This window comes from Symphalangus syndactylus, chromosome 24 (genome assembly GCF_028878055.3).
Source record: "Symphalangus syndactylus isolate Jambi chromosome 24, NHGRI_mSymSyn1-v2.1_pri, whole genome shotgun sequence".
In the NCBI taxonomy this organism is placed as follows: domain Eukaryota; kingdom Metazoa; phylum Chordata; class Mammalia; order Primates; family Hylobatidae; genus Symphalangus; species Symphalangus syndactylus.
In genome coordinates this window covers 25,280,194-25,292,955 of record NC_072446.2, presented here as the reverse complement: position 1 = coordinate 25,292,955, position 12,762 = coordinate 25,280,194, and the positions used below count along the sequence as shown (strand labels likewise).

The 12,762-nt window shown below is 46.5% G+C and overlaps 1 protein-coding gene across 50 annotated transcripts in view; it reads right to left on the bottom strand.

Moving 5' to 3' along the window:
- ZMYND8 (zinc finger MYND-type containing 8) overlaps positions 1-12,762 on the bottom strand; it is a 149,623-nt gene that overhangs the window by 39,068 nt on the left and 97,793 nt on the right. For all 50 annotated transcript variants that reach the window (XM_055266523.2, XM_063633354.1, XM_055266532.2 and 47 more), the window contains one exon: positions 1,462-1,614. In XM_055266523.2, coding sequence (XP_055122498.1) covers positions 1,462-1,614 — 153 coding nt within the window. The remainder of the gene's footprint in view (positions 1-1,461; positions 1,615-12,762) is intronic.

The window sequence follows — 12,762 nt, the reverse complement described above, 5'->3', positions numbered from 1 at the left end:
AGTCGAGCCAGGCACAGTGGTGCACACCTGTGGTCCCAGCTACTCAGGAGGCTGAAGAAAAAGAACTGCTCGAACCCAGGAGTTCAAGGCTAGCCAGGGCAACACAGGAAGAACACAAGCCAAAATACAAACACCCAGATCTGGTATAATTCTGGGATCCTAGGCTTGTGCTACTGTTAGGTAATGATTGGAAACAAGAAGGAAAAGTGTAACCACATACGTGATAGGAAAAGCTTGGGTACTGGAGTCCAAAGGATATGAATTCAAATCCTGCTTTTCTGTTTTTATTACTGGTGTGACCCTGAACAAGTTATTTATCTCTCCAAGCCTCAGTTTCTCTATCCGCAAAATGGGACTGATAAAAGTATCAACCTCCCAAGACGATCTATATGCAGTGCTTAGCATAGTGTCCAAGGAAACACTCAGTACATGGAAATAATAAAATTCTTATTAGCAATAAAAACAAATCGAGAGTTGGGCTAGCTGCATGGAAGGACCCAAGAGGATTATTTAAATGGCATATGCCAAATTTCACCCATGCCACCCAATGTCCTCACCAAACAGGCAACCCAACGGGAACTGTTGTCCTCTGGACAGCCCCAGATGCGTCCCTAACTCTAGCTGCTTTCTCACCTGAAGATGCAGAGCACCCACTGAGAGGAGCTTGCTCTCCAGAGGCCCAGCCATCCCCCACTTCTTTACAAATGCCCTCCTAGCTTTACTTACTTACTCAACAAACATTCCAGAGCATCTACCATGTGCACAGACCAAGTACCACAGAGAAGGCAAATCCTCATAAAACGGCCTCCCTGCCCTCAAGGAGCTTCCAGTCTAGATTGGGAGGGACACCCCCACACAAAGGGACCATTGCTACTTCCGAGCAATAAAGTACCAAAGGAGGAGGGCAGATGGGGAGGGCAGTCAGGGGAGACTTCCTGGAGGAGGTGAGATCTGAGCTCAGTCTCACAGAAGGCAGGATTCAGGTAGGCAGTGTGAAGGCAGGCAGCACAGGGAAGAGGAAGGAAGGCAACAGCTACAGAAGCAGGGTTTGCCCGGTGGGGAGGAGACCAGTCTGGAGGGAAAGGGTTTCGTGTCGGACACCTACAGAACACACTCGCTACTCGTGTGGAGACACTGATGTGTACTGAGAAGGAGAGCAGAGGCAAACTCAGAGGATCCTCATTCTGCTTGCAAACCTTGATGAGTCAAACCTGTATCTCGAGTTTCCAGGCTGCTTTCACCAAAGAATAAACTGATGAGTTCAAACAGCCCTGAATTAACTAGCAAGTCTGAAATCTTTTGCCATGAGTGGAAATATATTTTAGCTGAGCAAATAGTTCAAAGTTAAAGCAGCTGCTAAAAGCAGCCAGGATTCAACCTTGATTTCATCCAGGTGGTATCGCTACCAGTAATGATAACAATGATACTGCTGGGAAAAAAAAAACAAAACCAAAGATATACCTAATTGTGCTTTGCAACTCTCTATGGTCTTGTCAAGATTCAGCTGGAACCGGCTACGAATCTGGCGCTTGGGAGAGATGAGAGGAACAGGGGTGGACTGTTGCTGGACCGACTCGCTCAGCTCCTTCAAATCCATCTCAGCTTTGCTTCGATCTGAAAGAGACCATCACACCCTCGTAAGACCAGGCACACACCATGCTCATCACGGAGCTTCATCCTTGCAAAGTCAGAGCAAAACACACATTTTAGAACATGGGGGAGGGGGAGATACTTTTTTTGTCATTCATCCCAACAATATCATCTGCTCAACCAAACGGGGTGACATGAAGATAATGGCCCGCGTGAACACGTTTGGCAGGTTTAAATAGTCCACTGAACAATCGTCTGGGTGACTTTCAATATTTAAAATGGACAATCCCAGCCAGATGGCTCAGTGTGTGGAAGTCAACATCATTAGGGACCCTCCAAAGACAAAGGTTATGGGCAGATATTCAATCTCAATTTCAGTGAACAAAGCAACACTGAGCCTGGTCAAGGTGTACTTGTAACTTCAGGTCCAGATTGAAGAGGACTTGTATCCAAGAAAGATGGCGACCCCCTTGAAAACACCCTGATAATTGGGGGCCCTAAATGCCTATTTGCCACAGAGGCTTCATTTTTCATTCTCACTGGACCTAGTCTGGGGCAGAAACTAGAAAGGGCGGGGAACATAAGATAGGCAGACCTTCCAGCCAGTGTGCTGTGGCTCACAGCATCTATGTGACGCAAGGGGAACAGATTAGCCCTGGATACTCAACCTCTGTCTAACAGGTCTCGCTCAAGTAAGAGTCCAAGGTCCTGGGAGGTGACTCAGGCCAGAGGTCCTGTCCCCTCACTTCTGCGAGGGCTCTTTGTAGGACCAGCAGGACGGATTACAAAGTCAGTGAGCTTACATTTCTTGGATTCCTCTCCCATCGACTCCAGCGCCCCCCAAATATTAAGAGTTTCAGTGGCTGCAAAGGTCCAGAAAGCAACAAGCAACCCTGCAGGTGGGGCCTACTGTCCTCCACTGTGCCTGCCACCCTCTGGCATCCCCTCCAACCCACCCAAAGCAGAGTGTGGGGCATCTGTCCTACTCCGGCCGATCCCAAAAAATAGGTCAGAAAGCAGGTGGAATCCAATCGACCCACAAAGAGGAGAAGCCACCTCTGAGCCCGTTCCCAACAGCTATCAGCTTGCTCCCTGGACTTCATGCTTCGTCTCCCTGCTCCCTCCACACCTCAGGCCACCTCCGTTCACTGGGCTGTGAAAGAGGTCCCGGAATCTAGTCTGAGAGCTGGGCTGGAAGCGCTGTTTAAAGCCATCACTCTCTCCTACCTTTTTCTTTTGGTTGTCCCCAACCACTTTCCTGTTCACGCAGTAAGGGAGAGTTCTCAAACACTGCATACCCAGAAATCAGCTCCTTCAAAGTAACCAGAAGCAGCCTCCCAAAGCCCCACTCAATCCACTCACAGGTGACCAGAAGCAATAAATTGCTCCAGCTTAATTTTATCAGCCCCCAGGATAAGATTAGAAAGGGGTCTTTTCCCAGCCAGGTGTGGTGGAATGCACCTGTAGTCCCAGCTACTCAGGAGGCTGAGGCAGGAGGATGGCTTGAGCCAGGAGTTAGTGGCTGTACTGCGCTATGATCACGCCACTGCACTCTAGACTGGGAGACAGAGCAAGACTTTTTTTTTTTTTTTTTTTTTTTTTATAAGAAAAAAAAGGGAGGGAAGAGATGGGTCTTTTCCTAAATCACACTTACAGACTGCCCCTCCCAGACCCAGGGAGATTCCAGAAGTGAGTGCTCAAAGCAAGCAGAGACACTATCCCTGTAATTCAAGAAAAATACCAAAAACAGTATCTGTGTGCATGCATGTGTGTGTGCACACTGATCAGGGCTTTAAAGACAGGCTACTAACGACAGGACTGCAGACATTCACACAGCCACCTCTGAGAGGGTGAAGAATGTGCAAATTTACTGCAGTGGGGCCGGGCACAGTGATTCACACCTCTCCCAGCACTTTGGGAGGCAGAGGCAGGAGGATTGCTTGAGGCCAGGAGTTCGAGACCAGGCTGGGCAACATAGCAAGACCCCCATCTCTACAAAAAATACAAAAAGTAGCTGGGCTTGGTGGTGCATGCCTGTAAACCTAGATACTTGGGAGGCCGAGGTAGGAGGACTGCTTGATCCCAGGAGTTTGAGGCTGCAGTGAGCCATGATTGCGTCACTGCACTCCAGCCTGGGTGAGAGCAAGATCCTGTCTCCAGAAAAAAAAAAACTTACTGGAGAAAGAACTAGAAAACTCTTTATACCTGTCTCTGTCCGGCAAGAAATCTGAAGTAGCTTAACAAAAAGAAATTATAGAGTAAAATAATTAAAAAAATAAGGAATGGGGAACAGGAGTGCCTCTGCCCAGTCACCCCACCATCTGGGAAGCAAGGAGTGCGCCTCTGCCCGGCTGCCGCACCGTCTAGGAAGCGATGAGCGCCTCCGCCCGGCCCCCGCACCCTCTGGGAAGCGAGGGGCGCCTCTGTCTGGCCGCTGTGCAAGCCTCCAGGTGTAAAGTGGCAGCCTTGTGTGTGATCTATCTGCCATCCCCAAGTTTGCATTTTTGACATTAAAGTTTACTTTTAAATTAAAAGTTTATTTTAAAAAAAAAAGAAAGAAAAGAGAAATGCCGGGTGCGGCGGCTCATGCCTGTAATCCAGCACTGTGGAAGGCCAAGGTGGGAGGATCACTTGAGGTCGGGGGTTCAAGATCAGCCTGGCTAACATGGTGAAATCCCGTCTCTACTAAAAATAAAAAAATTAGCCAGGCATGGTGGTGGGTGCCTGTAATCCCATGTACTCAGGAGGCTGAGGCAGAAGAACACTTGAACCCAGGAGGCGAAGGTTGCAGTGAGCCGAGATCGCACTACACTCCAGCCTGGGCGACAGAGCAAGACTCTGTCTCAAAAAAAAAAAAAAAAAAAAAGCCCAGATTAAAGAGTTCCAGTAGGCAGGACTCAAGGACTTAACAGCTGAGTTGCATGCAAATGTGACAGCAAAGCGGGAGGGATTTGAGGCCTCCCTCGGAATTTCCACTTTCAGAAATGAAGAAGCATGCTAGATTCCAGAGGGAAAAGCCAGCCTTTTCAAGAATAAAGATGGAAACGTATCTCACAAAAATACTCTCCATGGCTACCCAAGTGACACATTCATCAGTGTCCTCAATATTCCTATATACTACTAGAATACACAGTTAACGAAAAAATTTACAAAAGAGACCAACAAACTTTCTTTGTAAAAGCCTGGAGAGGACCAGGAACAGTGGCTCACACTTGTAATCCCTGCAATTGGGAGGCTGAGGTGGGCAGTTCCCCTGAGCTCACATTTGAGACCAGCCTGGGCAACATGGTGAAACCCTGTCTCTACTAAAAATATGAAAATTAGCCAGGCATGGTGGCACACACCTGTAATCCCAGCTACTCAGGAGGCTAAGGTGGGAGGATCACTTGAGCCCAGGTGGCAGAGGTTGTAGTGAGCCGAGATAAGGCCACTGCACTCCAGACTGGGCAAAAGAGCCAGACCTTATCTCAAAAAATAAAATAAAAGCCCAGAGAGTAAATATTTCAGGCTTTGCAGGCCATACAGGCTCTGTTGCAAAAGCAGCCATGAACACTACATAAACAGATGGGTGTGGATGTGTTCCAGTAAACTTTATTTGCAAACACAGGTGGGGGCCAGATTTGGCCTGAAAGCTGTAAAATCTGCCATCTTCTATACTAGTCCAGTGACTGCCAACCCTGGCTGCACACCAAAATTGCCTGTAAAGTTTTAGAAAATCCTGAGGCCTGAGCCCCATCCTCAGAGACTCTGACTCAATTGGCTGGGGGGAAGGCCTGGGCATCAGCCTTTTACAAACTTGCCAGGAAGTCGAACGCAGTGGCTCATGCCTTTAGCAACCCCACGAGGTCGAACGCAGTGGCTCATGGCTTCAGCACTTTAGTAACCTCAGCACTTTAGGAGGCCAAAGCAGGTGGATCACCTGAGGTCAGGAGTTCAAGACCAACCTGACCAACATGGTGAAACGCCATCTCTATTAAATATACAAAAATTAGCCAGGCGTGATGGCACATGCCTATAATCCCAGCTACTTTGGAGGCTGAGGCAAGAGAATCACTTGAACCCAGGAGGAGGAGCCTGCAGTGAGCCACGATCACACCACTGCACTCCAGCCTGGGCAATAGAATGACACTCCATCTCAAAAAAAAAAAAAAAACACCAACAATAAACTTGCCAAGTGATCCTAATTGGCAGCTAAGGCTGAGAACCCCTGTGTCAGACCAATTTTCCATGTGAGTAAAGAAAACTCACTATTTGCCTTAACTCCTGTGTGTCTGTGTTAACAGGACAACCTTTCTAAACCTTTCTAGGGTCCATAAGAAGAGACCTAGACCTCACCTGAATAACTGAGATCTGTGTGTGTGCACCTGCATGTCTACACGTATGCCCACAGTAAATGCAACCCATTAACTTTAGCCTAAAAAGATTGAGCACTGGAATGTTCATAATCAAGAAAAATGCAAAGAAGGTAAATTACCTCATTTTATAAACTAAGGTTTCTCTGGTCAATAAGCTGCTGTTATGTTTATTCTTGTTAGAATAAACCACCAAATGGCTAGGGGCTGGGCCCAGGCCCTGGAAGCTGACCTTCAGGAGTTTAGCCAAATGTAATGATCTTTATCCAAACCTGCAGCTGCATTTGACTCTCCTCTCCTCCACAGAGAGAAAAGAAGAGCTTCACTTTCTCATTTAGCTCATGTAGCTTATCGGGACTTCTTCCACCCCTGCCCTTCTATATCGGGAATATCTTCAGAATCCACCCTTGCTGCCAACATTTTGAACTTTTCAGCTGATATGAAGACAGCTTAGGCTATAAATGGAAACCAGGGATGAAAAATACTCACGCTAGAGAAAAAGGCACGATCTTATATTTCTGGAGGGAGCATAAATCAGAACCACCTCTTTAGAGGGCAGTTGGGCGATACCTCTCAAAATGTCGCCGCATGTGGCCTCTGATGCTCAATTCCACTTCTAGGAATTTATCCTATGGATTACCCTCCCACGTGGGCAAAAGGGTTCTTCATTGCAGTTGTCTTCAATAGCAAAAATGGAAAGAAGCGTAGCGTCAGTAAGTAAGGCGCCTGAATAAATGTTACAGTTTACCTTTAAATGGAATTAAATACAGCTGCTAAAATGAAATGAAGGCCGATTTCTGTGTGTTGATATGAAAAGCCAACCTGTTTCATGAAAAAGCAAAGACTGGTGGAGCACCTTAGCACTGCTGTAGGGGAGCCAAGAAGGAAATGGAAAATCGCTGAGAATACTATATATTCTCAGGGTTTCTCAACAGTGGCACTATTGATACTTGGGTCCTGAATAAGTCTTTGTGGTGGGGGTGAGGTGGGGTGGAGGGGCTGTCCCGTGTGTTGTAGGATGTTCAGCAGCACCCTGGCCTCTACCCCCTAGATGCTATTAGCACCTACATACCAGTTGTGACAATAAAAATATCTCCAGGCCGGGCGCAGTGGCTCATGCCTGTAATCCCAGCATTTTGGGAGGCTGAGGTGGACAGATCACTTGAGGTCAGGAGTTTGAGACAAGCCTGGCCAACATGGTGAAGCCCCGTCTCTACTAAAACCTCATCTCTGCTAAAAATACAAAAATTAGCCGGATGTAGTGGCATGCTCCTGTAATCCCAGCTACTCAGGAGGCAGAATCAGGCAAAGGTTGCAGGGAGCCGAGATTGCGCCACTGCACACCAGCCTGGGCAAACGCAGCGATGCTCCATCTCAAAAAAATAAATAAAAGAAAAATAAAAATATCTCCAGACACTGCCAAATGTCACCTGGGAGACAAAAATCACTCAGAACTCATGCTATATATCTAGAAGGGCTCTAGAAACTAAAAACTTGCAACAGTGGTGACGTGCAGGAAGGGGGTATAGAGACAGGTGGTTGGAGGTTATAGACACGCTGGCCTTTCATGAAAGGTCCTTCTGTGCTTTGAAATTTTTGTTACCATATGTACTCATTACTTACAAAAATAAACTCTATAAAAGAAAAATTTAAGAACTTCTTTTTCCATTTAAAAAAAGAGAGAGAGGGCCGGGCGTGGTAACTCACACCTGTAATCCCAACACTTTGGGAAGCCGAGGTGGAGATATATATATATATATACCATATACATATACTCAGTATATGTGTGTGTGTGTGTGTGTATATATATATATATACCATATACATATACTCAGTATATATATATGCCATATACATATACTCAGTATGTATATATATATATACCATATACATATACTCAGTATGTGTATATATATATACCATATACATATACTCAGTATGTGTGTGTGTATATATATATATATATATATATATATATATATATATATACCATATACTGAGGTCAGGAGTTCGAGACCAGCCTGGCCAACATGGTGAAACTCCATCTCTGCTAAATACAAAAAATTAACCAGGCATGGTGGTGCATGCCTGTTATCTCAGCTGCTTGGGAGGCTGAGGCAGGAGAATCACCTGAACCCAGGAGGTGGAGGTTGCAGTGAGCCGAGATTGTACCATTGCACTCCAACCTGGGCAACAAGAGCAAAGCTCTGTCTCAAAAAAAAAGACAGATTTTTGTTCTAAAGCTGAACGCAAACTACAATGGACGGACTTCCAGGAACTACAAAATGGCAGTTCCTTCAAGGGAACAATATCACTTAGACAAGAGACTCTAGCTGGCCAGGCCTGGTGGCTCATGCCTGTAATCCCAGCACTTTGGAAGGCTGAGGCAGAAGGATTGCTTGAGGCCAGAAGTTTGAGACCAGCCTGGGAAACATAGTGAGACCCTGTCTCTATATTATTTTTTTAAAAAAGAGAGGCCGGGCACAGTGGCTCACGCCTGTAATCCCAGCACTTTGGGAGGCCGAGGCAAGTGGATCACGAGGTCAGAAGATCGAGACCATCCTGGCTAACACAGTGAAACCCTGTCTCTACTAAAAAATACAAAAAATTAGCCAGGCGTGGTGGCGGGCACCTGTAGTCCCAGCTACTTGGGAGGCTGAGGCAGGAGAATGGTGTGAACCCAGGAGGCGGAGCTTACAGTGAGCCAAGAGTGCGCCACTGCACTCCAGCGTGGGCGACAGAGCAAGACCCCATCTCAAAAAAAAAAAAAAAAAAGAGAGAGAGAGAGAGAGAGAGACCCTGGCAGACACTGTCTTTCAGTCAAAGCCAAACAGAGATCTTCCCCATCTCACTCACTCTAAAGAAAATCAAGACAACATCTGAAAAATCTGGGCCCAGGCACTCCATGTATGCTCTCAAAGAAAGCCCGATTTCCAAGATACCGCTTTATGCACAAAAAGAAAGGATGCCTCCTGTCATTAACAGTGGAGAAATAAACAGAAAGGCTCGGAGTGTGACGACGTTCCCTGGCCCTGCCTGCATCTTCAACAGAGCATCAAGGCGCATTTCTGTCACTAACAGGACTACTGACTGCTGAGTTTGTTCAGCTCAAAGTAAACACCCTCTGTGAAATAAGAGGAGATGGGATCATCAGAGAAAGCAAACAGGAGTCTGGAAGAAGAAAAGGACCGGGGCCACCTCTTCTCTTCTAGTCTCAGAAACTCATTCCTATTTATGACTTATTTATAATCACTGCTGAGTCATACAGGGGGCTTGTAATAATCCACTGGGCTCAGCTCCTTGCTTTTTAGTGAGGAGAGGAGAGGCCCCAGACAGCAAATGAGGGGAAACAGTGAATTAGCAACCTGGACAAGAACCAGGTCTCTGTACAAACCTTCCCATCTTATACCATATAGTCATATACCATACACACACACACAAATACCATATACTCATATACCACATATACTCATATGCCATATACACAAATACACATACACTCACCATATACACACATACATACACACAAATACCATATATTCATATACCATATACACATTTACCATATACTCATATGCCATACACACACAAATATACACCCATATACCATATGCTCACCATATACACACATGCAAATACAATACACACATACATACTTATATACCATACACACACATACATATACTCACATATACCCAATATACACACATACCTATATACTATAAAGTCATCATATACCATACACACATACATATACTCAAATATACCAAATATACCCATATACCATATACTCTCATACCATATACACACATACATATACTCATACCATATACCCAATATACATACATATACCATATACATACATACATATACTAAAATGCCATATACTTATATACCATATATTCTTATAGTATAACAGTATAATATAATTATAGTACAGTATAAATAAAAACTGACAACCTATGGACTGTTTTTGTATTGTTGGTTGTATGTGTTTGTCTGGCCCAAACAGAGTTTTGGGGTTTTGTTTTTTGTTTTGTTTTTGTACCACAGGGTCTCACTCTGTTACCCAGGCTGGAGTGCAGTGATGCAATCATAGCTCACTGCAACCTTGAACTCCTGGGCTCAAGCAATCCTCCAGCCTCAGCCTCCCAACGTGTGGGAATTACAGACATAAGCCACCAAGCCTAGCCAGTTTTTGTTTTTAATGAAATTGATTGTCAGCTTTTAAAAACTAGGAGAGTTCCTGTAATAATCTAGAGTTCTGTTTTTCTTGACAATTCAGTCCGACAATGCGGGTTAAGCTGGCAAGAGCCACATCCTTTACAAATTCCAAAACTTCACCTTACCTCCTGACCCCCTATCCAATAGGCACAGGAGACATTCAGGTATCTCAGCTAAGAGCTCAGGCTTTGCAGCAGACAGGCCTGGGCCTGAAGGCCAAACTCTACCACAAACCATGGTTGATCCTTGGGTAGGTAACTTGCTTCTCTGTGCCCCAGTTTACACTTCTGTGAAACAGAGATATTACCTACTTTAAAGGTTGTTGTAATTTTTAAAAAGTTTTAATTTACAGAGAATAAAATTCACTTTTGGGGAATACAGTCCTATGAGTCGTAACACCTGCATAGATTCCTGTAACCACCACCACAACCAAAACACAGAGCAGGTCCATCTCCCGAACAGTCCCTCCCAATGTGTAGGCAAACCCTCCTGCACTCCAACCCCCGGCTATCACTCATCTGTTCCCCATCTCTGTAATTCTGCCTTTTCTGATATATTTTTTAAGGAAATCCTGTTTCGTTAGCTACAATAATTTCATCATTATCCAGGGTGCTCCCTTTCATTGTCCCTGTCTGCGCAAAGTCGTTCCACGGCTGACAGACAGAATCAAGCCCCATAAAGCATTTGCTCAGTCCCTGGGCAGTCACTGGAGAATTCCTTAACATTGCCCTGTTTGTTCTGATCTCCTCCCCACCCACAGCACTTCCATCGGTCCCTAGCTGATCCTCTTCCCGTTAGGTCATTGCAATCCCAGCCCACAAAACGCCCACATTCCCAAAGCTCTTGTTCCTGCTGACAAAGATAAGTGTGTCCTGAACCAGAAGAGCTGCCAGGGGAGACACAAGAGGGCCTCGGTTCCCCTGGTGCCCACCCACCACCATGCCCACCCACTAAGACACACGACAGGAAGAAACCTTTCACTCCCACAACAGATCAAGCCAAACTGAAAGACCCACAGTGTCACGAGGAAGCCCAATGACCACCCAGTTTCAGGAAAGAGCTATTCTTGACAAGCATGACTGGCAGAGAGGAAATGTCACCGTGAGAACGCCTCCAAACAGCATTTCTTTTCGGGGTGTGGAGGTGGAAGGAGGGTGTGAGAAAGCAAACCACAGATTTGGGAACAATGAATGTTCCCAAGGAAGCACGTGTGTCCCTTTTCACTCAAGTGAGGAACCAACCAGTTGGTCTGAATGGGAGCCCCAAAAGCAACTGCCCTGACCATCCTATTACATCAGGGCTGTACTCACAGGTGAGCCAGGATTGGAGCCAGGCTGTGCTCCAGCCCTGCTGCCTCTGGGATCCTGGGCACCCCAGGCCGCCTCTCCAGACCTCCCTCAGTTCCTCCATTTGAAAATGGCACTGTAGGACAAGATGGACCTGGAAGGCGCCAACCACCAAAGGTGTGGAATTCACACATGAGCGTCACTGGGCACAGGTGGCTGCCCTCTCTTTCTGAAACCCCCATACTGGAGGCTCCAGGGCAACACACTCCCCTGGTGTGGCTCTTCCACCCCTTGCTTCTCCTCTTCAACCAGAACTCCACGTCCTCAATGTCCCAGGGGCCTCACTCCTCAATGCTCTACCCCTGACTCGCAACCTCAGTAAGCCAATGGGGCTGTAGTCTTTGTTGAGTGAGGCTGTCCTATGCACTGGGGGATGTTTAGCAGCAACTCTGGCCACCAATCATTAGATGCCAGCAGTGTCCCCATCACCCCCTCAAAGTCATTTTGAGAACTATCACTCTAACCCAATCCCACGTACACATCAAGATTCCCAGAATTACACCTCCTGCCCGAACCTGGCCACAGGGCACCCTAATTCCTGCCTCCAGCTGCCCTACTGACCTCTCCACCTAGGGGTGTAACAGCTACTCAAATTTACGGAATCTAAACTGGACGCTTGGCTTCTCCTGCCATACCCAGATCTGTCAGCGCAATTACTGACACAATCTAGAAAGTCTCTGTTGGGGGGCCTGTTCTACACGTTGTAGGATGTTCGGTGGTATCTCCCTGGCCTCTCTCCATTAGGCGCCAGGAGCACCCCAACCCCAGGTGTGACAACCAAAAATGTCTCCAAACATTGCCAGGGGGTGGAGAAGTGTTACAAAATTGCCCCCAGATGAGAATGGTTGACTGATACGGACTATTTGAAACACAGCACCAAGGGCTTCTTCTGAGATGTGAATCCATTCACATCCCTCCTGCACTGAACCCTCCACATCAGGGTCTACGAGGCCCCTGTACTGTCTCCGACTCCATGGACTGGCCTCACCCTCACTCACTGGGATACAGCCACCCTGGCCTCCTTGCTAATCCTACAACACACCCAGTTACTCCTATAGCATACCAACTTAATCCTTACCCTAGAGCCTTTAAAATCTCTTATTCCTTCTAGAATCTTTTTCCTCCTGTCACTGGCATGGCTGATTTTTCTTGTCACGTAAACTTCGGCTCAAATATCGCCTCTCAAAGAGGCCCTGTTTAACCCCTCTATGTAAGTGAACTGTGACGTCTGCCTCACCACTTGCCCATCT